Source organism: Diachasma alloeum, unplaced genomic scaffold (genome assembly GCF_001412515.2).
Source record: "Diachasma alloeum isolate Michigan unplaced genomic scaffold, Dall2.0 Dall_scaffold_00550, whole genome shotgun sequence".
NCBI classification, from domain to species: Eukaryota; Metazoa; Arthropoda; class Insecta; order Hymenoptera; family Braconidae; genus Diachasma; species Diachasma alloeum.
Window position 1 is genome coordinate 423,917 of NW_021680682.1, and position 27,186 is coordinate 451,102.

Consider the following 27,186-nt stretch of genomic DNA (forward strand, 5'->3'; position numbering starts at 1 on the left):
AGTAACCGAACATATGAAATAAATTGTCGCATGATTCTTGCTTTCCGACTTCTGGGCATTGTTTTGAAGGGCTTCAATTTTTTCTGTGGAACAATGGATATGGGGCGGGGTGTGAGCAATAGTTTATATTATCAAGGTATGAAACTCATTTTCGAAGCATGCAAAACAATATACGATAAAGTGACACGCAAAGCAGTTCAAAAAGAACAGGAATTAGCAAAGGAAGATGAAAAAGAGGAATTGACGGTATCAAGTGATGGCACCTGGAAGAAACGCGGTTTCAGTTCTCGTTTCGGGGTTTCAACTATTATTGGCAAGTTGAGTGGCAAAGTTTTTTTGATACTGAAGTAAAATCAAGTTTTTGTCAGAGTTGTAATCTGAATAAAAATAAATTTGACACCCAAGAAGAACTTGATGACTGAATGGAGGAACGTAAAGAAGAATGTACTCTCAACCACACTGGTAGTGTAGGAAAAATGGAAGTTGATGCAATCGTTGACATGTTTAAGAGATCTGAGGAAAAATACAACGTCAAGTATACTACCTATATTGGCGATGGTGATAGTAAAACATTCGCTGGACTCCAAAAAGCAAAGCCATAATGGCTGCGGACAGCCCTCCGAGTCTGCTGTCCAGGTAGCACGCCCAGTGACTTACATAGGATCGTCTCTGTTGCTCTCATAGTGAAGAGATCGCAGACGGCACTATACAAATCCTTGTGCTAGACAAAGATGTTCGTAGTTGGGCATGCCACGCAGAGTGATGAATAAATGTAAATAAGTCAATAACTATGAGGCGCAGAGGCATAAATGAAAAATTATTGTCGTCATTATGGAATCATCCAAATTTTCTGCGTTGCATGTTTCAATAACGTCTCAATAGTTTCCGAGATATTATGATGAAAAGTGAGCGCCTCGAAAGACTTTTTGTTAATAAACAAAAAGCAAACAAATAAAATAAAAGAAAACAAAAAGCATACCTTGGCTGAAGGTCACACTTCATCTATATATAATTCTGAGTATTTTTCAGCCTCTAAATTTCCAAATAAATACGAAAATACAACAAAGGGTTTCCCGAGTCCAGGTTAATTTTCGAAAATAATTACTATTTAAATATTTCTGAGTTAATGGAAAATTTCCAATACTATGCCAACATTTTCTGAGGCGAAAATTTTAAATTATAATCCCATTTCGCTGAAGGGGATGCACAAATGACTATCCTTCGGGGAACCTTAATGAATGGGACAACATTTATGACATTTAAGGCGGTATTCTCTCAATTTTCGTCCCTCGATTGCCTCCCACTACTTTGTCCTTTAAACAGTTTAATATTTTCCAACCATTTTCACAAATGTACTAGTGATCAGTCAGAACGAGACTCTCTGAGAGACAGCATTGAAGGATTCTCCAGACTACTGTTTCTGTGACCAGCTCAAGGTACAAATCTTCAGTGTTTGTAATAGTGTGTGAATAAAATTTTCAATCCACAGAGAAGAGGTAAAAACATAAAAATTCCAACAACACGAGAGGGTACGAAAATCACATTGATTGGTCATGGAACTGCAGAAATTCAGGGGAACCAGTTACCTTCATAGAGACAAGTTCTAGAATGTTTATTTTATTTTTCGAGACATGCCACACCAAAATTGACTATTCAAGAAGCTGCGAAGTGCGTTATTCGCAAGTGCCATACTTTGGGAATATGCAGAAGTGCCAATGATAAAGGAGTGCGATGCAATTAACCCTAGACTGGTCACCATGCGAGGGAATTGCCGCAACACGTCGTTTTATTCACCTTGCCATCGACTAGTTGACCGGAAAAATTTGAGAAAAATTGAATTCGTCAATTGAAGTATCTGGAAAATTCTAGTATTTTTTTTTCAATATTGTATCCTTAATTCTGGGAGAAAAAAAAATTATTTCCAACAGGTGAACAATTTTTTCCCGTGTTAAATGAAATTGCCTGTTGCGCGACGTTGCTGGGAACATGCTAAACGCGCCCGGGAAGTGTAGAGTGGATTCGGCAACGCTCTCCCACGAAGGTGACTAAAGTCGCATTTTCCCGTCAAGTGAGCAGACTAGGGTTAATAAGTTGAAGCAATTAGTGACGGACTATAGAAAGGTGTTAAAAAGCGGCCCCACGCGTAGAGACTTGTAAAATAGCATATGACAAGGAGTCGGAATTCAGTTGCAAGTTGGATGATTTATTCGATATTGCTCATAAGACACAAGTGGCCCTGATAAAAAATGAACAGGCAAGAATTCTATTGGATCTCCACAAGCGAGGAAAAAGAGGTTACTTGGACAAAATTCTTGATACAGCCTCCTGGGCTCCTCCATGTGAAGGGGAATTGTTAAAGACATAGGGAAAAGGTACGTTATTTTTAATTCTGTAGACTATCCCCTTCTTGTGATTACTGAAAATTCAAAGACATTTGACAGTTGAATTCGGAATTATTGAAGAAAGGGATTGAAATTTGCTGCCAGATCATCTATTTATTTAAGAAAATTGAAAATGAAAAATTTTCTCATAACTTTTTTTAATAACTTCCACGATTATCAAACATCACAATTTTTTAGTGGACATAATTAGTGTATTTCTCCTTAATAAATGCTTGTATTGACTGATGAGAAAATATTGACAAGTCCGGACTCTTTCTCTATCAATACTCTTTTGTGCCTTATTCCCATGATTATCTCTCATCAATTTTTATTAATTTTTCCCATTTTGCAGTCGAGCCGAATAGGATTCTTGCAAATTATAATAATTATTAGTGGGATGAAGAAGATCTGGATGAACTCCTAAAACAATTGGACAGTCAAGAAAGCGATTGCGACTATGAATTCGATTCGCAGCCCAGCAAGGCGAAGAAAGTTTTTCGTCTGTCTCCGAACCTCACCGCCGCTTTGGATCGAGCAAAAGTCAGCGATCGTATGGTAGCACGTATCATAGGAGCCGCCCTCATAACAGCCGGGATCTCTCTAGATGACATTCATTTGAGCCGAGAAACTATTCGTCGAAGTAGGGGGATTCACCGGAAGACTGAGTAATGCCATTAAAAATCGGGTTAAGAATGGATGTTCCAGTTTCACCATTGTTCATTGGGATGGCAAACAATTACCATCGATAGAGAACAAATGCGAAAAAATGAATCGACTCCCTGTTCTTATATCGGGCATTGAAGAGTATCAATTACTTGGAGTTCCAAAACTAGAACGAGGAAGTGGTGGAGAGTAGGCAAATGCCATTTTCAAATGCCTGAAAGATCGGGAATATCTCGACGATATATGCGCCATGGTATTTGATACCACTACTAGCAACACGGGCAGTACAAATGGTGCATGTGTCCTACTGGAGCAGTTATTGGGGAGGAATCTATTGCAGCTTGCTTGTCGACATCATGTATTGGAACTATTGCTAAAATCTGCTTTTTAAGCTTCTATTGGGCCAACTTCTGAACCAGATATTCTCATTTTCAAAAGATTCCAAGGGCAATGGAAAAACATTGAGAAAGGAGAATTTTCACCAGGAGTCCAAGATGATGTAAAAGCAGTAGTCAGAAATGATGCAGAAAATGCAATGGCATTTGCTTACTCACGTGAAGGTACGTTATGAAGAAAAATTCACAATACTCAATCCAAGGAAATAATTTTTTCAATTCATCGAAGAATTAAATTGGCTTTTTCTCATTCATCTCTTAACAGATTGACAACATCAGGAAGGACTACAGAGAGGTTCTGGAACTGGTGATTTTCTTGGGTGGAAATCTTCCAAATGGTAATCGATTCCGAGCGCTGGGTCCCATTCATTATGCTAGATGGATGGCGAACTCAATTTCCTCGTTGAAAATATTCCTATTAAGAGATCAATTTCATATGACATCTCAGGAAATATCAGGTTTGAAGAGAATTTGTATTTTTATCGTCCTCCTGTATCTGAAGGGTTGGTTTACAGCATCAAATGCAATTGAAGCTCCCAAAAACGATTTAGAACTATTGAAAAAATTAGTAACTGATCATCGTTCTACGTTGTCACGAGTCTACAATGCGGTCTTTGAGAAGTTTGGGAACCATCTCTGGTACTTATCAGAAGAATTGATAGCTTTCTCTTTTTTCGATGAAAATTCGACTGTAGAGTGCAAGGAAAAGATGTGCGAAGCTATAAGATCGTGTCCTACATTAAAAAATGATCGAAAAAAAAGAAAATCAGGAATGAAAGATCTCAATTTTATCAGAGAGGCGAGTTTGGATCAATTCGTAACTCAAAATACCGTTACCTTCTTTAAGATTTCGAACCTCAAACATGGTTTCCTGAATGTCGACCCTACGAAATGGGAAAATTGTGAAGATTATATTGAGGCTTCAAAAGATGTGAGATCACTTCTTGTTACAAATGATGTGGCTGAAAGAAGTGTAGTTCTCATGAGCGAATACAATACTTTGCTCACAAAAGATGAAGACAATAAGCAGGATGTGATGCAAGTGGTGAAAAAATTACGGCAGTTGACACCTGCTTGCACACGAGAAAGCTTGAAGTTTTCATTAGAAAACTATTTGAACAAATCATCGATTGAAAATGTGAGTGATCTTCAATAATTCATCGAAAAATGTCAATGCATCCAATGATTCCAATCTCATATTCATTGCCATATTAAAATGAGGCCAAAAATATTAAAATCAACTGTGAAGCATTAGTCATAGACAGAAATAGTAAAAATAGTACAATGATAGAAGTAAACTATTTTTATCATTCAAGTTTTTTTGAAATCCTTGTAAACTAACTGATTCAATAATGTAAATTTTGTAATGAAAATAAAAATAATTATGATATTTTTATCTTAGAAATGAAAACATATGTTGAAAAGTGTCAAGCGTAATGAAGGGTAAATCCCTCCCTAGAAATGGTCAACGCAGCAGGCCAAAATGTTTTACTAGGGTTCAGTTTCTGTGTTTATGACCGTTGTAAAAGCACCGGATAAGTCTAGCACCTGCGCCTACACGAAAATTGATGAATTTTGTTTTGTATTTTTCTCGGCATTAAATTCGCTTAAAAATTTTCATTCTTCTTTGCATGATAATACGGTAATTTAACAATTATATAATCGAATCGATAAGAAAAATGCACAGTCCGTAAGCGTCCTACGCATCTTTGAAAACCCCCAAATCCTGCGGAAAATTGAATTTTTATCTCGCCAAAAAATTGTGATTTAAAGAGAAAAATAATTCTGTTTACGGAAATAAGTTTACGGAAATTGATGCCAAGAAGTTGAGTTATTGAGTTACAAAAAATCATTATTACATTTAGACGCTGCGAGACGTGTAAAATTCCATAAGAAATAAAACTTCGTGGAGCACAGCTTAAAAATGTTTTTAAAAATCTCTATCTTTAGAGGAATCAGAACCATAAAATTCATTCCCTTTCTCTCATAGGCCTGCCTAATGTATGTGTTGTAAATAATTATTTTATGGAATATGCTGAGGTCCATGACTCCGATCTTGACCTTGCCACATGTACTTATCCAGGTTTTATCGAAAAGAAGCAGAAAACAATCATCTGCAACCTCCATGAAGTTGGCAAAACAAAGTCAAAATCAGGGGGTTTCGAGTGGCGGTTAATAATGTGTTTTTAATGTGCTTTTTATGTACCGAAAAAAAAAATTTTGTACTCACTTAGGTCTTTTGAAAATTGCATCTGACGGTTTGGGCTCAAAATTATAATTGTTTGACTCAAGTTGCATTATCTACTAATTATGTGTTATTTATGTACCAATGGAAGAATTTCCCAGATACCATTAATTTCGTGGAAATGAGACAGTAAATATTGGAAGCACAATTTGGGCGGTTTAATTGGTGGACGTTAATCTACCAATTATGTGCTCTTCATGTACCACAAGAAAAAAGTGTCTTGCGAATTTTCAAAACTTCAATTTGAGCAGTTTAATAGGTGGAGGTACATGTGTAAATTCTGTTTTTTGTACTACCAAAAAAAATCTATTGTTCTGACAGAATTAATTGAAAAGGTGATGACAAGAGTTCTGACGGCTCATTGCTGCAAAACCATTGGATGAAAAAAATTGGGCTAATCATTGCGTCACCAGTCTATATGATTCCCAAATCAACTCCAATCATAATTATGGGCCCACCACAATAACAATCGACAACCCATCCCGGAAGGGTCCATGACCTTGCATTAGCGTCACAGTGAGGGAGGGGGGAGGAGGGGAGGATTTAAATAAGGAAACAAGCATAACAAAAAAAATTATGTGTTATCTGATTCGAATCACGGAGTAATTATGTACTCTTCAGGCCCAGAGCCATGGACTGATTGTCCATGTGAATCATCATGACTCCAAGAGGTTGAGCGGAAAATGACTCTTTGATTTATGTGCTCCGCAAATCAGGTCGAATCGTAGTGATGTACTCATCGTAAACACGCTCTTCAGTGAGAGGATCGAATAGATCTGATTGAGGTGTACCTAATGATGCTATTCAAATTCTCTGGTGCTATTCAAAACTCTATCTCTTCCATCGAACCTAATTCAGGCACGTCGGTGTCAGGAATGATCTGTAACGTGGGTACCTAATCGATTCACGTACTTTTATTTGTGACACATAATCAGTAAATCATCAAAGCGAAAAAATAATGCATCATCAGGTACACCCCAATCAGGTCTAGTCGATCCTCTTACTGGAGGGTATCCTTATGATGAGTACATAATTATGATTGGAGTTGATTTGGGAATCATATAGAACGATGACACAATGATTAGCCCAATTTTGTTCATGCAATGGTTTTGCAGCAATGAGCCGTCAGAACTCTTGTCATCGCCTTTTCAATTAATTTCCTCAGAACAATAGATTTTTTTCGGTACATAAAAAGCACATTATTAACACATTATTAACCGCCACTCAAAACCCCCTGATTTTGACCGTGTTTCGCCAACTTCATCCGCAGATGAACTCACTGGAATATGAAATAGTTGACGAATAAGTACAGAAATGAATAGATAACAGGTCTATATCTTTCATCTTTTCCGCCTATAGAAGTCGGAGAAAATGGGGTAAACTGAGATTACCCTAGTGGAAAAACCTAAGGCAGAGGCGTAACACGCCTGATCAGAATTTCGGATCGGACTTGATCAGTTTCTGATCAAGACCTGAACAGAATTTCCACTCGGGTAGTATACTTCTTTATTAAGCCCGATAAGTCACCGTTTTCGGACGCCATGACAAAAAATGTTATTCGATACACGGTCGTGAAGAACTTTTCTATCTCATATGATTACAGAACTCACTTTCGGCTGGTCCTGTAACCTCATATTTGCCAGAAAAGTTCCTCGCGGCCTAGTATCGAAATTTACTATTTCAGCGCTCGTGTAATTGGCAGGCCTCGGCTTTCCCTCAGACCGCCAATTTCACACTCGTGAAAATTCCGTCTGACTCGTATCGAAATATAATATTTTGTCATAATAGCCGTAGCGATTGCTGCTTTACGGCCGGAATGACAAAAAATATTTTACGTGTAATTGTTAGTCTTTTTTACCCCGCTCTATACCATCTGAAAAAGGAGCTTGCGAGCCATTCGGAAGCCTAATACCAATGGAATTTGTAGAAATGTGAAGAAAAGAAAAGAAAATAACGCTTAGCACAAAGCTTACAGGTCTTCTGTCGCCTTGCTTATTTTCTATTTTTTCCGGGCAGGAGGAAGCTAGCGGGTGGGATTCTACATTCTAGCTGATGGGCTAGCAAGTGGGATTCTACAGTTGTTTGGATTGTTAAAGATTAATTCAAGGGGTAAGGTGAATCGGAGTTGATTGAGTTGCAGAGACTACGATTACGATTTTCTAATGCAGGCAAATGCATGAATTGAGATGAGTTCAGGAATTTCGTGAAGATTATTATGGAAATAACTGGAGATTTGAAATATTTTGACCGAGAAGGTTTCAAAGGTACATGAAAATATTTGAGAAATCGTGTGATCATTGATTTTGAACAAGGAGATGAGTTCAAATATTTTCATAAAAATCAGATTATCCGCGAATATCTTGGGAATTGATGGGCTCAGGGGGAAATGTCGAAATAAATTTGTTTTGTGGAAAATTCAATTTTTCACAAAAAATGTCTCCCAAACCTAATATTTCTGGCAACGTCCGCGAATTAAATAACCGAAATAATCGAATTTAAACTTCCAAGTCACTTCAGAAGTTGTTTCAAGGTGATCTTTTAAATATTTCAAAAACTGTTTGGTCTATTGAAAAATGTTAAGAAACTTTTTGTGAAGCCCACCAAACACCCTTCGGGACCCCCCCCCCCGCCTCCGTTAGTTATCAAGATATTCATGAATTCATCTGAGACCTGCACAAACGTAATCTAGAACAAATGATACGTCTGTGTGGTCTGTGTGCAGTATCGTTCTCCTGTTTCTCTCAAAACTTCCGGCGCTCGATGTATCGAAAAATCCCAAGGCCCCAGTAACATACTCACTTGGATATTAGCTACCGTTGACTCATTTTTCAAAACAAGTCGATTATGTAAGGAAAAAATAACAGCGAGTGATTGACGTGAGGGAATTATTGATCGCTTACATGTTCAAATATTCTTTCAGCTTTTTGGAATGCCATTGAAGAGTGCAAGGAGAGAGGAGCACGGGACCGGAGAATTTTTGTTATCATTCAAAATATGACGAAATGTTGAGAAATGGCTTATCAATCATCAATTTTGTTATCGGTTTGTGAGCTTGAGAAATCAAATCTTTAATGCTTTCTCAGAATCTGAGACGATTTGACTCATTTTTTACGCAAAAAATTATTTTTTTTAGTAACAAATTATTTCTTCATTGAGGAAAATTTATCGTGTGACTTGTGAGTTATGGATATTTTTCTTTTTATTTTCAAATTTTTCAATTTCAAAATTCGCGAAAAAATTGATGAGGAATTGGTTAAAAAAACATGAATGAGTGAAATGAATATATTCCTACGATCAATATGGGCAGACGCTTCAGGCCACCCAGTGCGTCACGTATCCCACCCGCTTTCCTAAAATAAAGTATATGGAGAATATTTTTTGGCCAATACGCAAATCTTTACATTTCTCCGATAATTCTTTCTCCAACTATATGGCGATTTGCATCTGCTCTGGCTGTACTGCAGTATTATATTTGAGAACAACAATCTTGCACACTTATTTGCCGTGTGAAGCAAAATGTTCAAACATTATTGGAATGGAATATTTCCATGATTTTTTTTATCCTAAAAAGATCGGCCATTTGTTACACGCAATAAAATTCTCTATTTCAACATTCACTTTTTTCTACGCTGGCAAAAATAATTACATAATAATAATAATCCGATAAAATCTTTCATCGCCGATTTGAATTCTTTACTATTTTTTTATGTATTCTATGAAAATGTAAGCATAGGAATTGAATTTATGGGTATTGGTTCATTATTCGAAAAAATATATCAATTTTTAAATTTTCCCTAGACATGTAAAAATTAAAAATTCTGTTTTCGTATTGATCTCGTTTCTCTTCCTCTTTTCACTTTCTTCCATCAGAATTAGATAATAGAAAGAAAATACATTAGTTTTTCTTCATTATTAAAAAAAAACTTTCGAATTTTTCACGATTTAAAATTCGATTTTAAAAATGTATTTCTGATTTTCCTTCCCAACATTATCCGTATTTCCTGCTTTTGTGAACGGAATACGATCACAGAAATTGAAAATGTTAATCTCTCTTCATTTTTTAGAAAGAAAAAAACAATTTGAAAAATTTCGAAAAGATGTAGAACAATAGATTTTTTCATTTTATTGATACTGATTTATGGTGATCGGTGTCTTTTTGCAATTTCCTTCTCCGGTTCCATTGAAATGAGATCAAAGGGATGTAAAATGTTCATATTCTTTCACATTTTTAGATCATTGGTATTAATCAATTCAAAGAAAAAGAAAGAAATGAAAATTTTTAGGTACGATTATTGAAAATTGTTTGTCGATCTGTATTCTCACGTGATTTATGGGGAATTCCTCTTCATTCAATGTTGTAACTTGTGAATTAAAGAACAAAAAAATATATAATAACAATAAGAATGAATAAAATTAAATTAATCTAATTGTGAAGACGAAAATGGAAAGAAAATAAAATAAAATAAAATAGTACAAATTAATCTTCGCTAGTTTTATAATAATTCAATAATTAGGTAATTCAACAATTGAATTTAATTTATTAAATATCCCATAATCTCGATGAATGAATTCCAGAGAAACTATTGAGACTAGGTCATCAAATTCTCTCCAGAAAGGCCTTCTTGGAAATTTTCTGATTGATTAAATTATTAACGATTATATTCGAGAGTCACTTCAATATTCCTTGTAATCGCCGTCTTGTCTCGCTAACGAATGATTTTAGGAAAAATGTTATCTGTACAGTGAGAAAAAAAAACATGTTCTCATTCAAGTTTTGTTTGAACCGGCAAAATGGGAAGTTGAGAATTACAAAGGATGAAAAATCTCATTTTGAACATTTGAATAGTGCCTTAATTTGAATACTTTTTGTTATTAAAATAGGTTTAGATATTCCGAAAAATTGTAATTTACTTTCCAAGCAGAAATTCTCATTTCTAGGACTACCTATGTGTTATTCTATTATCAATATTTTGTTCCCGAAAAATTTTCGTTTTATGGGAAATAAGAGAGATCAGTTTTTTGTTTCCGCTACTGAAAATTCAAAGATAAGAAATTAATATTTGAATATAAAAATAATAGCAATGATAACAATTCAGTAACTTAGAAACAAAATACTTCTAGATCAACTTCACTCTATGAGAGAGATATTTTCTTCCTGAAAAGGCACCAGCTCGCTTGAATGATTCGCCTCATGAGTTAAATATTTCATTGGTAACAGCAGAATTTATTCATGTTTGCAACTTTCATGTGTTCAAATGAAGTGATCTCTGTCGTGGTAATATTCCACGCGATTTTTTCGGTTCGAACAAAACTTATTCGAGACCAAGTTTTGATTTTCTTAAGCGCACCTCCTTCCCACACTCAAGAACGTGAAATCACGACAAAAAAATATTCCGAATTTAGCTTGAGCCACACGAGTAACAGCTCTATCCCAATAGTCCGGATAGGAAGTATACTAATTTACAGGGTTAGCCCTACGGGGCTAGCGCACGGCGGTGGTGGGCATGCTTTCACAATATGTAATTTTAGAATTGCATTCTCTCTTTTTTTTTCTCATGCAAATTTCGAAGTGCTTTTTTTAAAATTCAGCGAAATTAAAAAAAAAAATTTTTTTGAGCACACAAAATACAACATTGTTTTATAAATATTAATTGCAAATTTAAGTGCATCCTCCAAACAAAAAATTATGTACTATCAAATTTAAACCCAAAATATTGAATATACTTGAGAGTCACTGATGGGCCATAAGTTTACATAAATTCATTACAATTCGCAAAAGTTTTTTCATACTAGTTTTGGAAATGTATATAATGCCTATTTTTTTATTGAATAGAAACTTAGATTTTCTGTATAAAATTCGGAAAATTGTTTCTATAACGAAAAGTTTCCCTATAAAAGTCATTTCCTCTAGAATTCGTCCGAATTTTTCATAAATGCGTCCATTGTTTCCGTAAAAGACTATAGGACGATCTGATAGGATTCTATGGGTTTTTCCATACATGTATTTTCTTTCAAGTTGTATGTTGGTGTATCGTAACAGTTAATGTCCTAAGTTCTCAGTTCCTCTTTCAAATTTAATTATTCTCTTAATATTGGATATTTTCGTTTCATAGTTTGAATTTTATCTTTTGAAGTATTTTTTTTAAACATTATTCGAAGTATGAAAGTGCACATTTAGTTCTTTCATTTGTCAGCAATTTCAAAGGACTGGCATTCCCCGTATAGAGAAATTAACCTAATTATTTGGATGAAATTTTATGGAATTTTATTTCAAATTGTGAATTGAATTCGTTTTCTCGAGTTTTTCATTAAAAATAAAATGAATAATAATATTAAATTTGACATTACAAGAGAACATGTGCCCGATACATCGACAATGATGTGTTCTCGATCGTAAGTAAATAGTTTAAATTTTGACTAATTATATAATTTATTCTTTCTTCTGCTGAATTCCGCAATTTTTCGTCCAGGTTTACTGGTTATGTTCATACACTTCACGGTCATCAATTTGTTCATGGCAGACCTGGCTACGAATTTCTTTGATGCCTCTAGGGACGGAAAACCGCGATTCTAACCTCGCTTCGCTTGGTTAAATCGCAGTTTTCAGTCCTCGAGGCATAAAATATCGTATGCCACACGGCAGTAAAAGTATTTTCTGACGAATGTAATTATAACCCTTCGGCTCGGGTTATAACGTCACATTCGTCAGAAAATACTTTTACTCCCTAGGGGCACAATATACTATTTCGGGCCTCTTTCAATCAATATTATATTATCATTCTATATAACGAGGAATGTGATCAATATATCGAATCATTTGTCCATCAAAAAAAAGTAATTCACAAATTATTAAAAGTCAATTTAGAATTTAAAGTGATCTGTCCCATTTTTAGGTGATGCACATAGAGAATGCTATTCCCATGTGTCGTTTAAATTGATTTGTTGCAAATGAATCGAATGATGACAATGAAGATGATCACGAAGAAGTACGTCATATACATCCTTTCATATGGCACGTACATGATCGTTCTCAGATTTCTCTATATATGATGCGTTAACTTTTGGAGATGGTGGTGTTAGAGCGATTAAATTGGAAATCGAAAATGAAGATGATTAATTTTTCAATGAAGATGGATCTAAGGGTCAAAAGACGGATCAATAATAAGGGTCAAAAATAAGGGTCAAAATAAGGGTCAAAAAGTAAAAAAAAATATTTTAGCCATAACTCAACAACAGATTATGCGATCATCACCATTTTTGAACTCGATCAAGACACGGTTGGAATGAATATTTCAAGCCACGATTGAATCGATTATTTTTTGAGTAAACTTTTTTTTTTTAAAAGCTCACACAAATACATACATACGGTCATGATCTAAAAATGGCCGATTCGTCTTTTTTAGACCATATTTAGTTGATCTGACAGAAAATATGGGAAATTTCGATTTGAAGAAATACAAAGCTTCCATTCGGAAGCAATAATGTGTAGGAAACTTATTCAGTTATGAAAAAATTATTTTCTATGTTCCTCCAAACCCACTCGTTACCCAGATAAATGTATGATTAACCAAAGTGTCGAATTCGGTTTATGGAATGACTTCATAATTGGATGATCGAATTTGTTAAATCATTGAAAAATGATCATCAAAAAAAAATCTCTCAAATAAGGAAAAAGAACATGAATCAACAAATCAAACTCGCCATATTCTTTTTATCCAATGAGTGCAGTCAGTGTCGAGGTCGACTCGGAAATGTTCATGCATTGGCTAAATTACTAGATTATTATCCCTCTTTTTCACACACAGCCGGTGATGAAGACAGCCTAGTACCTCTTCTTCCAACGATTTCATCTCCTCAGTCACCAAATAAATAAAACATGCATAAGGAAATTAATTTTTTTTGTCGAGAAATCTTTCTTCGGTACTGAAGTAGTAACTGAAACACCACGTGATTTTCAAATAGGAAGTCAGGAAACCTTTTTTGCAGGAAAAATTAAGTTTCCAACATAAATATATCTTCCCCCAGAATCACTCGTTTTTGAGATGATTAGATATTCAACACAATGTGCACCGTCAATTTGGTCTGTTACACGGAGAAAATTATTTAGCCAATTTCACCAACTAGTTGTTGAAATTTAACAACTATTTAGTTAAAAATCAGAAAAAAAAATTTCAAATTCATTCGACAACCATTTGTTAAATTTTCAATAAACGTTCATGGATTTATTTAGTGGATCAAATTTGCAAAAAAATATTGTCTACGGGAGACATTGATCGATTGTCACAATATAAATGATTACGGGATTGTTTCCAAATGTATATATGCCCTCACCATCTAGTTTGGTAGGAAAAATTTATTGAATGAAGTTGAAAAATCTTTTCCGAATTTTGATTAATTAGTTGTTAAATTTCACCAACTAATTGTTGAAATTCACCAAATAATTTTCTCCGCGTACGTGGACTATTTTTTGTGTTACGTTTTCCTCTACTGTACCATTGATACTGATGCTATTGTAATACTGATGCAATGTAAGTATCATATGCTACCGAGTTTACAGAATGCTTGTGTTTACCCCATGCGATGGAGTGAAAAGCGTTGGGAGATTCTGTCTGGTTACATATTGCCCAAGGTTAAGGCTGGCCCGGCAGTCTCTAGTGACGTCACCGACGTCTCGTGGCCTTAAACTTGACTGCTCCCTCCCGCAAGTTTCGATACCCAACTCACCGAATGGAGTTCCTTTCTCATTTTCAAAATAAAAACTTTCTTTATCTTGATAGCAACATTAATAGTTGACTATTGACTATATCATTTCGGAATAAATAACGATCCCGGAGATAAATGAATTAATGAGGATGATAATTCAAGTTAATGAGTGATTCATTCGTAGTAGTGAAAACAGTAAAAGAAAATGTATCTTGAACTGATTTCGAGATTCTTGTGCAAATACCTCTGGAATTGGCAGATTTAAAGAGAAATGTCAAGAAATATTTATTTCAAGAATTTTATTTCTCACAACAGATGCCTGAGATTCCCAAAATATCAATCGGGCAAATACTCAAAAATTATCAACCTATCTTTTTTGTAGTGCATAACATTGTTCACGAGAAAATGTCTCATGATATTCTCCACTGAAGCGACTCGTTTACGAGAAATTCGCAAAACAATTTAAGACATCACATTTTTCAATTGCTTCACCACACCCGCAATGACTATTTCACTACAGACGTAATTGTGTATCGAATTACCAATAATTCTCGATACAATAAACCGTAATAACTAATAAACCACCAATTGGAAAGACATTTTTGTTTCTTGTTGCACCTACCACATCGTAAATCCAGGCATCCATAGCCGTGTTGTCGTACATTTCAACGTTTAAACTCTAACCATTAAAAAAAAGATACATAGATGAGTAAATAAACAAGTGTATCACCTTTTAAATCACAATCCAAGTTATTTTCACTCGTCATTAAGAACGTGTCAATTCCAATTGCAAAGAAAGCATTGAAAGAAAGAGAATAATCCCATAATAATAATCATAAAAACCAAAAAGGCATTTCTATCTGAATAAGGAAATATAAATTGTTATGTCTCGAAATAATTCGGACCCTCCAATTAATCAATTGATTGAACGAAGTATTTACGAGATTACTAAGGAAAAAACACTCGAATTTATGCTCATTACAATATCATCGAACAATATTTACATGTAATAAGTAGTTTTAGTTTTAGGCTTGTGGCAGATGAAAGAAAGGAATTTTCAGGGTGTTGAGCGAGTTGGTAAGAGCGAGGCGCACGCGCACATGACGATAAAATTTTTTCGTATATGATAACGCTTTGATGTTTACGGCTCGACGGATCGTGCACGACTGGCGAGATCCGCCGGTATTTCACTGTCTGTCTGTGACACGACTGAAGGCTTTTATATGACAACAAATGGGTTTGTGCGAGAAAATGAATAAAGAAGCAATAACAAATATTAGGGAGTGGTTATAGGGCTCAGTAAATCGACCATGGGTAAGTGTGATAAGTAAAATAAATAATGGGATGTTGGAAGGGTTTAAACAATACTAAGTTATTGTCAAATCGCGACGTCTCGCTAAAAATTTTCGCTTCATTCTGAACTTTAACCGAAACATCGCCCTTTCGCAATAAATTCGTACTGCTCAAGCTCCAACATTCCATTATTTATTCCAGCATTATCATCCCTGGAAATGGACAACATTATAGATGGTCAGTGTGACAATTTCGGAGGCGTATATATATTCCGGACATCGTTGGCCACTGATGGTAGCAAAAAATTAATTTGTTTTGACTCACACTGTTAGAAATTTTTTGAAATTTAAGTAACAGATGCATTTGACTTTTCAATATTCTGAACTTGAATTTAATTTCATACTAAATTGCTCATGGGATTCCTGATTCATGTTGGCAATCCAATAAAATTAAGTTTTTCATTATGAATGATCATTGAATTTTCAATGACAATTTGGATTTTCAAACCTATCGCGAAAATTAAGCAACAGATTGAAAATTCAGGAGAAAAATTGCCTGAATTTTCATGACTTTCAATAATTCTCATTGTCGTATGGCCCTGAGAAATAAAATTTCATTGAATATTCAAAAACATTGACTGATTTATCAATAACAAGTTCAATGAAAATTCCATGTAAATTATTGGTTGTTAAAAATTTCAAGATTTTTCACCTGAAATTTCAAGAGTAATTTTCTAATAGCGCACCATAAAAATTGACCATGAAAAACGTCACCCCTTCTCACGAGAAAGAGAATCGCGTTGGATTTGTACAGTAGATATATACATATTAACAACCGAGACAGAGCGATTCTTCTATCTTGCTTTGTCGCGCACTTGCAATGCGCACAGCCCTACAGCGCAACTACGTCAAAAATATAAAATCCTCAATCTCCGTGTCTAATCAAGATATTCGCATAAATCCAGAGCAATGCTCTCCGCCTCCAAAGGGGCCATATTTTTTCACATGACAAGTTATAGTGTATTTTGAATGCTTTAACCGCGAGGTCGAGCCGAATGAATCAATTATTTGTGAATTGAAAATAGCAGATTCTCGCACAGAATAAACAATCGTTTTTAAGGCTTCTCCAATGACCAATAGAATATTACAACTGAGTATGAATCAAATAAAATTACAAAAATGGATGCAAATTGCAGATATTATTCCGTCGAAATTCATTCTATATAAAAAACGAAGACCGTTGAAAAAAACGATGGAATAAAGATAGGAGTGTGTTTTTTCCTTATTTTCAGCAATCATTGGTTTCCTTGAAATTCTTTTCATGTAGCGAAAAAATTCTGAAAAGCTGAATCTTGAAGCTTGAATCACCACCAGGAATGTTTCAAAATTTGTCAAAAGATTTGTTAATTTATTAATCTTATCTTTTTTTATATTTCATTAGATACTTGAAAAAATAGTAATTTCGAGAAATGATATTTCTTGATCAAATTGTATGTAATAATGCAGTGAAAATTATTTCTAATTATCTTCAAATCTACTGAACCAAACCAAACCCTTGTTTACTCTCTTTGTACATCGCAAATTGATTTTCTGATGGATCGATATAGCAATAGCAATGATGAGGTAGTCCCGAGAATTAAAGTTTCAACGTTTTAGCGAACTGCATGTATTATACCTCGACGTATAATACGACTGAGGGGGTGAGGACTTTTGGTTAGTGACTACGCATACATCACTGCTCTATATTTGGGTGGGGCGGCTGTCCGTGAATAAGCCGCGACTGAGAGGGGACGCGCGGGCCAATGTCGATGGCCTTGAACTTGGCCTGAGCGTTCCTTCGCTGTTTTTCTTGCTGCTTTTAGATTTTTTTTCGTGGGCATTACTGCTCCAAGCAACTCATCGCTCTATCAATTTCTCAGCGAAGAGTAAAAAGACATGAGGCAAAAAAATTAGATTAATTGAATGGGTAATATCTCGGGCAAGAGATGGTTTAGAGGAAAATTTCAAGATACATTTTTCAAAAAAAAATTAGCTCAGCTGTGCAAATGAAGTATTTTAACATTTTTCTAAAATATGCGTATTTTTACATTAATTTGCAGAACAATTTGATTTACAGAACAATTTGAAGGCTCCTCGCCTTCAGCTTATGCTATAAATCTCCCACGACTCAAAAAACACTTTCACGCAATCGTATCGAAATATACTATTTCTGCACTCGTATCGAAATATACTAATTTTGACACTGCTGCTACGTTCACCTCGTGCCGAAAAGCGCCTTTCGTTTTTTACTCGTAAACGAAAAGGAAATAAAAAAGGCATAATTCGGCCACTCGCTGAACGTAACATCACTGTCAATAAATATTTTTTGTCATTCCGGCGTAAGGCAGCGTTTCACGGACGCTCCACGCCCCCTCCGCGTTCCCTCGCCTTCGGCTCGTGCTGCAAACCTCATATTCGCCAGAAAAGTTTTTTTCGGCCTAATGATGAAATATACTAGTTCGACACATGTGAGACAGGAATTTTCAGCTCGTGTGATTGGCAGCCCTCGGCTTCGCCTCGGGCCGTCAATTTCGCACTCGTGAAAATTCCGTCTCACTTGTATCAAAGTATACTATTTGAAAGTGATTTTACACATAGAAGCAAAAACTCGCTGTTTAATCCACAGAAAAAAAGTTTCTCTTCCTGTGGACTATTGAAGGAGGGTGTTTTTTAATTGAAAAATACAAAAAAAGCGAAATATCAAGAAAAGTGGGTTAGAATATCGGGTACTCGTACACTATCGGGATACCGGTACCCAGGGTTGGGCAAGTAAAATACTACCGGTATTTTACCAAGTTTTCTACATGTAAAAAAGCAAGTAATTTACCAAGGAGGTTTTAGACCTTTTTTGGCCGCGTGTGTGCGTGATTGAGAATAACACAATTGTTCTGGCCCGAGCGCAATCCCGTTGACATGATTGCAAGGGTCATACTTCACAAAGGTCAAACATCGCAATGGTCATGCCTCGCGAGGGCCAAACGTTGTAATGATTAAACAACAGAAGTAGGCAGAGGACAATCTCAAATGTCAAACGAGATATGATCCTCATGACGTTTGACGCTTGCTACGTATGACCCTCGTGACTTTTGATCCTTGCAAGGTATGGCGCTCGTGATCTGTGACCCTCGCAAGGTACAACCCTCGTGTAATTCAGTCACGAGGGTTACTGCACTGATAGTCGAGTTTAATGGATTTTCTACCAGTTATTTACCTTTTTTACCACTTAGAGATAAATTACCAGTATTTTACTACGTACCGTAGAAAACTTCAATTTTCAGTGAACGACGCAACCCTGCCGGTACCTCCACAGTAATCAATATTATTAATTAAATTTATGAGTTACATGTGGGCACGTATATTTTCGGGGTTTGTTTACGTGGGAAATTTGAATAAGCTCAACTTTATCAGGAATTTAGGAATTGATTTCAGTGCTTGAATAGTAAGCGGGAATTTGGCAATTGAGGTCAATACATAAACGGATTATCGCAATCTATGTGATTTAAATTTACTAGATGCGTAAATGTAAAAAAATTGTATCATAGAAATGTGACTGTAATGATTAGGTGGGTCAGGTATTGCTCTGGCGGACATCCACGCTAAGCAGCGTTGAGCTGGGTTAGTACTTGGATGGGGGACCCCTTAGGAACACCTCGCTCGCACAAAAATTACGGTGATACGCCAAAATTCCCCCGTCAAAATTTCCCGCCCCATATTTCCCTGGTCGAAATTTCCCCCGTCATTTTTCTTCCCGACATAATTCCTTCATGTTAATATTCCTTGCGCCAATTCTCCTAACCCAATAATTCCTGCCGATAAAATTCCCCGTATGGCGTATTTATGCGGTTTTTTTGAAATTATATATTTGGTTCGTGAAAATCTTTATTCAAATTTTACGTTGTATACGCTCTTCCTGGACATTTTGTTGTGTTGTACAATTCACATCGCCATGAGATTTGTGATGCTCCTAAACGTTGCTTGTGGAGGATGTAGCCGTTCAACACTAAATCACGATTACCTCTTTGATTGAGTACAAAATGTAATGGCATTTTGAAGCGTAATGAACTCGGCGACGTGTGATTGGTAACTGATCGATCGTGGGATTGATATTTCCGTGTCCCCACTATACCTGTTCCGTATTTATTTTTATAATATGACACACCTGTGGAGTGCTTATTGTGATTTTAATGCCCAATCGGTCTACTATACAATGCCTTTTTCAATTGATTTTGTGTTTATTTTCGTTTGTTCATTGAGAACCTTCGTTCGAGGTAGTTCTGTTGCGGGGGGATTTTCTCGCGGGGAATTTTGACACGGGGGTGTTTTGAGGGGGGGAATATTGACCTGGGGAATTTAGACGCTTGGGTATTTTGACGCAGGGAATTCTGACGCAGGGAATTCTGACGCAGGGAATTTTGACGCGGGGAATTTTGACCGGGGAATTTTGGTATGTAACCAAAATTACGGGCGGTAGGCACGGTGTAGCGGTCCAGTGTCTCCATCTAGTCAGTGTGACAGATGGGTACATTAGGGCACTGCACAATCGGCCGGCTGTGCGACTAGGGTTTTAGATGGTTTCCCGTGCAGTCCTAGCTCGAATGGGGCACAGCTAAGAGTAAGACGGCCATGATACCGCAGATAACAATGAGAGGAAAAGTAAAGGGGGGGTGGCAGGCTAGAGGAGGGGTTTCAAATCGAGAACTACTTCGATAAAACCAATGAAATAGAAAAATAATTTTTTTTTTTTTTTTTAAATAGTATGATAGAAATAATTTATTTTTCGTGAAAAAAAAAGTTTGATTTCAACAAACAAAATTACTTCCTCGCTTTGTAAAAATGATTGAAGTCTTCCTGAAAACAACAATTTTTTTTGTAAAAAGCACTGTACCAGGGAACATTTTTCTTTGGCTGCTCCTGGGAATGAAAAAAAAAATTCCAGAAAAATATAACTTTCATAAAAAACTTGAAAAAAAAATACTGAAATCAATGAAAATAAGGCAAATCAGAGCTCAATAAAAAAACAGTATAGAACCAACGTACTTGGCGCAAAGTTTTTGCAATCACTGTCTTATATTAATCTAATCTTCCATGTTCTGACCGACGGCAAGGAACTTGGTTCTATCTTTACTGATTTTTTATTGAGTCCTGACATGACTTATTTTCATTGACGTCTCTATTTTTTTCCAATTTTCTATGAAAGTACTATGTCTCTAGAAAAATGTCTTCCGTATTTCTAGAAGCAATTAAAGAAAAATTTTCCTTGGCACAATGTTTTTTACAAAAATTATTATTTTTGTTTTTTAGGAAGATGACAAGATAAAAGAAGAGTCACAAGTAAACGGAAACAGTAACCAATACGTAATGAATGAATTGTGATTTGTAAGACCATTTTCATGGTAGACCAAAATGACTCTCACTGAATTATCCTCAAAACTATTTCCGACGAGAAGAGGTTTAGAGAAATATTGTCAGAAAGTCTTTTTTTCGTGCATTATGCAATGTTTAGATTATTTTGAAAATATCTCCAAAACGATCATGGGTTTGAAGAAAAATTACAGATAATTTTCACGGAACATTGAACAGTATACAAAATGAGGTTTCCTGTCATTATCTTCTGAGCTCACTGAATGTAGAGATTTTCATAAAATAATCTATAAAAAATATTCATATTGATATATTTTTATGACTATGCTACGGATTTTGTATTCAAGAAAGAAGTTATGGATGTGATCAAAGATATTTCGACTGAGACGATCGTACGTAGCCGTCAATTGTGGAATGACCTGCATGAATTGTGAATTAACTAATGTCTGTATCTACTTGAGGCGCTTTGTTATTCCCCCAAGTTAATACCTACTATCATGGACCGGTAGTGCGTTGAGAGAAGTACGCAGTAAAACTTCTGAAGAGATTTATTATTTTTTGTAAGATGTATTTATTCACTAATATCGCTCAATTTCAGTTATTAATTTTAATTAGTTATTAATATTGATTATTTCTGCAGTAGAGTGGTCAAACAGTTCGAGTAAAAAATATAATTTTGTTAAACACGTAATGTTCGGAAGAAAAGTGAGGAGACACTTTGTCTGAGAACAACTCATTATCGGAATAATTCGATAACTACTAATGATGTTTTTTTAGATATAAACAGTTCGTTTATGGCTCAATACTCATTATCTAGGCAAGGGAGACTGAATTTTCTCCAAAAAGGTCTTCTGATATTTTTGTTTTGTAATCGTCATAATTTAAGTTTCCATTTTGTTATGGTAGGGCAACTAAATCTGATCTAAAAGATCTAAATATTATTCCCATTACTATACTCGTTCTGGAATTTTTTACGTACCGCTCCCTCAAAAGATTCGCAATAAATTTTAAAAAATCCGCTTAAAATTTCAGCTCCCTATCTCAATCCTAAAACGCCAACCAAGAGCCTTGTTTTCCCCATAAGAATAGCAGGGGAATAACATTTCCCATAAAAATAATTGCACTATTGTATGTTGTGAACAAAAAATGAAAAATTTCCGTCAAAAGCAGGTCATTTACTCAGTTATTTTCCATGATTATAAAATTTTTAATGACATAACAGGGGGAGGGGGGAAATAGATTCGAATTTTCCATGAGACTCCTGAGTTATTCTTATGGGAAAAAAACAAGGTTCTTGAGGGGCGTTTTAGAATTGAGATGGAGTTGGAATTTTAAAAGATTTTTTAAAATTTATTTCGAGACTTTTGAGGGGGCAGCACAAAAAATTCCAGAACGGGTACCCTAATGGTCATCCTAGTATGAATGTATGCATGCATATGATCTTTTTTTTCGAAATATTCTTACAGGCGATTTCTCGACTTTCATGAATGAATATAGACTTCAACCCTTTAATGCCATGATTTGTTATTGAGTTACAACATATCGTTTTCTAAAATTTTGTTTCTCCAAATCAGTTTGTTTTTTTCACATTGATGAAAGAATCGTCTACAGAATTTAAAGCCCGGCTATGCCCCGTCTAAGCGATGATTATACCCGGGTTGAACGCTGCCGGGTTGATCGCTTGAAAACAACACGAAACGAATGATTCTTACCTTTTTTTAAACTGATTAAAAAGCCACAATTCAATTCATTTCGATGATTTTTCCACAAGTCGTTAAAAGCCAATTTTCGAAAAAAATCTTAATACACTATTTATATACTGTGACTCAATAACGAATGGTACGACTCCCATCAATTTCTGATATAATTGAGTGACTGAGATTAATTTTTCACACTATGATTGAATTCCTTTCACTGGTCATCTTTTGAGTTATGGTTTTCAATATCATCGAAATTAGAAATTGAATTTCAATTAGTACCACTGAATAGCTCCAAGCATTATAAATGAATCCAGGAAACAAGGAATTTTGAGAAATGAAAAACGTGTAAGATTATTAAATCCTGAATATCGCAAAAAATCATAAATACGATAGGTAAAATAATCAGCGAATTTACCGATAAAATCTAGGGATTCTAAAACACAGAAATCAAAATAAAAGTCACCACCTAAATAATAAGGCAAAAGTCAGATTGACATCTTGAATCGTTCGCTCCCTGTTCTCTTCTGTCCGGCGCCGAGATAAATAATAATAATATTTATTTAGGGATATCTATTATTTCTGTTTCGACACATTTTATATTTTATTTGAAATTTACAATATTATTTGAATCTCGTTGCAACCATTTTTCCTCGAGATTTCAATATGGAAACTCAATTAAAAGAGTGTTTTTTCATACATTTATTAGAGAACGGAGCATTATATCAAGTATTCGATTTAATTTTGTTTTAATTTTTAATTTTTGACTTCAAGGCACGTATATTGTTAACTGACAGGTCGCCAAACTTCGTATTTTTACGTTTCAAACCATTCTACATCATTTCCAATCAAAATTACAGAATGTGAAAATCGGACGATTACAAAGCTTCCATTCAGGGACAAAAACACGATATAGGGAAAATTTGAGTGTGTGTGAGTGACAAGTAAACGTGGGATTTATTCATTTTTTTTGTAATTTTATAAACGAGGATTTAACAGATCCATGATTTTTGATATTCTTTCATAAAATAATATTATATTATGAAAGAATATCAAAAATCATTAACACCGGTAAGGTGTTAATCTTTTTAAACTCCTTGTTTTGGTGAGTTTCGTCTATTTAATTCGTTCGTTAGCTAACATTCAATTTTCGTTTAATATTGTGTTTAAAATTTATTTGTGAGGAACGTCATGCTGAGTGTTCTGGATTTTTGGCTCAAATTCATATTGGTCCTTGTTGTGATTTATTTAATTAACGTTCTCGAGGAAAATCTTCCTCTAACTGATCTCTATTTATTTAGGTGTATCATTTGCTTGCTTGCAGTTCTTGTAATAATTGATTTTACTCGGATTCTACGGGGTATACTGGGATGAATTTTGATTTTCTTTCGAATTTATTCGATTTTACGGGAAATAACACCAATAAATATATGAAAGTTTCATTATAAACGACTATTTTTTAATTGCCAAGAATGCGACATTTTGCGAAATATAGTTTAGCTTAATCAGGCTCTTGACTTGATCAATGTATATTCATATTATTAACCCGGGATCTCATGTGGAAAATTGTCACTTGCACCGTGAAAATAGAAAAAATGATACAGCAGCAGGCACTGAATGTAGTCCAACCGCCAAAAGACTCTCACGACAAATTTTCAACAAATCTGCAATGTAACGGCAAAACAGCATAATTCGAACTAGAAATGTCAATGAATTGTTAATTAACTTTGGTTGTTATTCAAATAATTCCTCGTGATCCCCGCATATCGCAAAACTACTGAACTCACTGACATATTGTCATCAATTACGTCAGCACCAGCAATCCCAACCATTCTCAAATCCTAACATTGAAAAGTTCATGACAAATTGATATCTAAAAGACCAATTACGAAGATACCCCATTACGAAACCCAAGAGATTACCAAGGAGACTGCCAGTTATATACTCCTCCACTTGACATATTTTTCCCCAACTCATGCCTAAATAGAAACATAAACTCTTCCACCTAAGAAAAACGAATAACAACCAAAAAAAAAACCTCAATAAATCCTTTGAACAATTTTATAATTTCAGTCAATTCTTCATCAATAATTCCGTTACGGAAAAGTGATAAGCAATAGAGAAATACAATTAAGAAAGTGTACACAGATCTGAATAAAAATGGCGACTGCATTATTGTCCATGCAGTGAATCGGCGGGTGCATTCACTCACTCGATGGCCCTAAAATAAATTTAAAAAATGGATTGTTTGTTTGATTGAACTCACCCTAGTCATTCGTTGTCTTAAATCCTCGCGTCATTACCTCACTGAATGGACCAATCCAGGTAGTGATAATACTGATGCTAGTCCGACTGTTGTGTTTTATCAAACTGTATGTGTAATCAGTAACGGCCATTTGCGATTTATTCACTGAAAATCTGAAAAATGCGCCTGTCCTGAGTTACTGGTATCTGTTGCTAATTATCGTGAGCACAGTGGACCAATACATTGCAAGGAAGTATAGCCGAGTGATTTAATGCTTTGGTTGGCATGAATTGTTCTTTTTTCCGATGTTGGGAGAAGGAATAGTGGAGTTGACATTTAGAGTTCGGAGGATTCCCAGAATTCAACGGGGAATTTTGAGTTTTTCAAGCACCGACGGAGGGAGCCACGTGCGTAGTAATCGCTCTCGTCAAGCGGCGGGGGAGGGGGGGGATGCGTTCGTACTTCTTCAACTGTACACCACCACGATTGTCCACAAACTTGTGAAAAATGTGAGGGAACAACTGTACACAACTACATCTGTACATCGTCCTTGCAGTCGGTCAAACAGTGTCGGTAGAGTAGAAATTGCATTCGTTTTATTTGCAGTCGATATCAATTATGGAAGGCGCCATGTGTCCCACTATAGCAGAACTGATCGTCCGCGATTCTACCGGGTGTCCACTATTAATTACACGCATATGTACCCAAGTAGACTCTTTTGAATTAACACTGCGTGGCGCAGTCTCATTTGAATTGAGATATCAATCTCATATCATTGAATTGTTCAATAAAATTGAAAATGCAAATAATCTCACTGTGAATTTGATGGGAACCTCGAATTACATTTGTAATCGAATTACTTGAAAATTACTAAATCTATATGTGATGTATAAAATTTCTTTGGGAGAGATTTGATTACACTGCGTATTTTTAATTTGTGATTTTCGATTATCAGTGTCGATAAATTATAGTAATCGATAGTAATTACAACGAGAATAACATCAAAATTTTATTGTGATTAAAAATGAAATGGAATTCATATATATAATTTACAATGCCCATTCGGAATTCCTCCAGTAACTGAAAAGTCTTTTGGCAAAAAATACTCATTGTGAAAGCAAAAAAAATTGCCGGGGTAAATTACATATTACAGCTGAGATTAGGAATTTCCAATTCCTAACTAAAAAAGGAATTTCGTAATTGTCATTTTCAGATTATAAATTGGTTGAGTAACTGCAAGATTCGATTCCGAAATTACAAATTATTCGAGTAATTCTCAGATAATAATTCGGATTGCTTATTCAATTTTGTAATCTGATAAATTTAAATTCTCGTGAGTTGTGCCAAAAAGACGTATAGACATTAGTTTCTAGATTTTAGAAACTCCTCTTCTTAAACTTTATCCTTGATGGGATCATAAAAACTAATAAATTCGGGGATTGTTTTTAGAAACAAATATTTTCTAAAACCAATACTGAATTTTTCTCAATTTTAGAAAATTTCCGAATTGAACTAAAAAATTGCAACCGAGGTATTTAAAGGGCGTAAGTGCCCCATACATCCGGAGGGGTGCCCAAATATCGGGAATTTCAGATGTGAGGAGGGGTAATTTTGCAAAGAGGGAGAGGGGGAGGAGATTGGGCATTGAGAAATCACAATCGATTAAAATTGAGTTGGTGAGTTTTTCCAAAATATCTCCGAAACTAAAGGAGACCGCAAATTTTTACGAAAATTTGGGGTGGGGAGGTGCATTGAGAATTTACAACCAAGAAAATTGAGTCGATAGATTTTTCAAAAATATCTACAAAATTATGGGAGATGGCGAATTTTTACTGAAAATTTGGGGGAGAGGGCGTGTGCATTGAGCCACCAAAAAAATTGAGTCGGTAAGTTTTTCAAAAATATCTCCAAAACTAAGGGAAATAGACAATTTTTACTGAAAATTTGGGGCGGGAAGGGGGTAGGAATTATATTGAATTCTCCATGTACAACCCTCCCCCCTCAAACTTTCAGTAAAAATTCACTATCTCCCTTAGTTTCGCAGATATTTTTGAAAAATTTTCCGACTCAATTTGTTTTGGTTGTGAATTCTCAATATACCCCCCCACCACGCCATTTTTGAGACCATTTTTTGAGTTAATCTGGAATGAATGATTAACACAAAA

At 35.2% G+C, this 27,186-nt stretch overlaps 1 protein-coding gene across 11 annotated transcripts in view; it reads right to left on the reverse strand.

Moving 5' to 3' along the window:
- Positions 1-25,372, reverse strand: part of LOC107043172 (steroid hormone receptor ERR1) — a 49,396-nt gene extending 24,024 nt beyond the window's left edge. For 9 of the 11 annotated variants that reach the window (XM_015264527.1, XM_015264534.1, XM_015264528.1 and 6 more), the window contains exons 1-2: positions 15,392-15,557; positions 15,010-15,066 (exon numbers count right to left, since the gene is read on the reverse strand). In XM_015264527.1, the coding sequence (XP_015120013.1) occupies positions 15,010-15,051 (42 nt within the window). In that variant the 5' untranslated portion in view covers positions 15,052-15,066; positions 15,392-15,557. Of the gene's footprint in view, positions 1-15,009; positions 15,067-15,117; positions 15,558-25,042 lie in introns of those variants that run through there. The other 2 variants (XM_015264529.1, XM_015264531.1) reach the window with 2 other exon arrangements.
- Between the last annotated feature and the right edge of the window lie 1,814 nt (positions 25,373-27,186).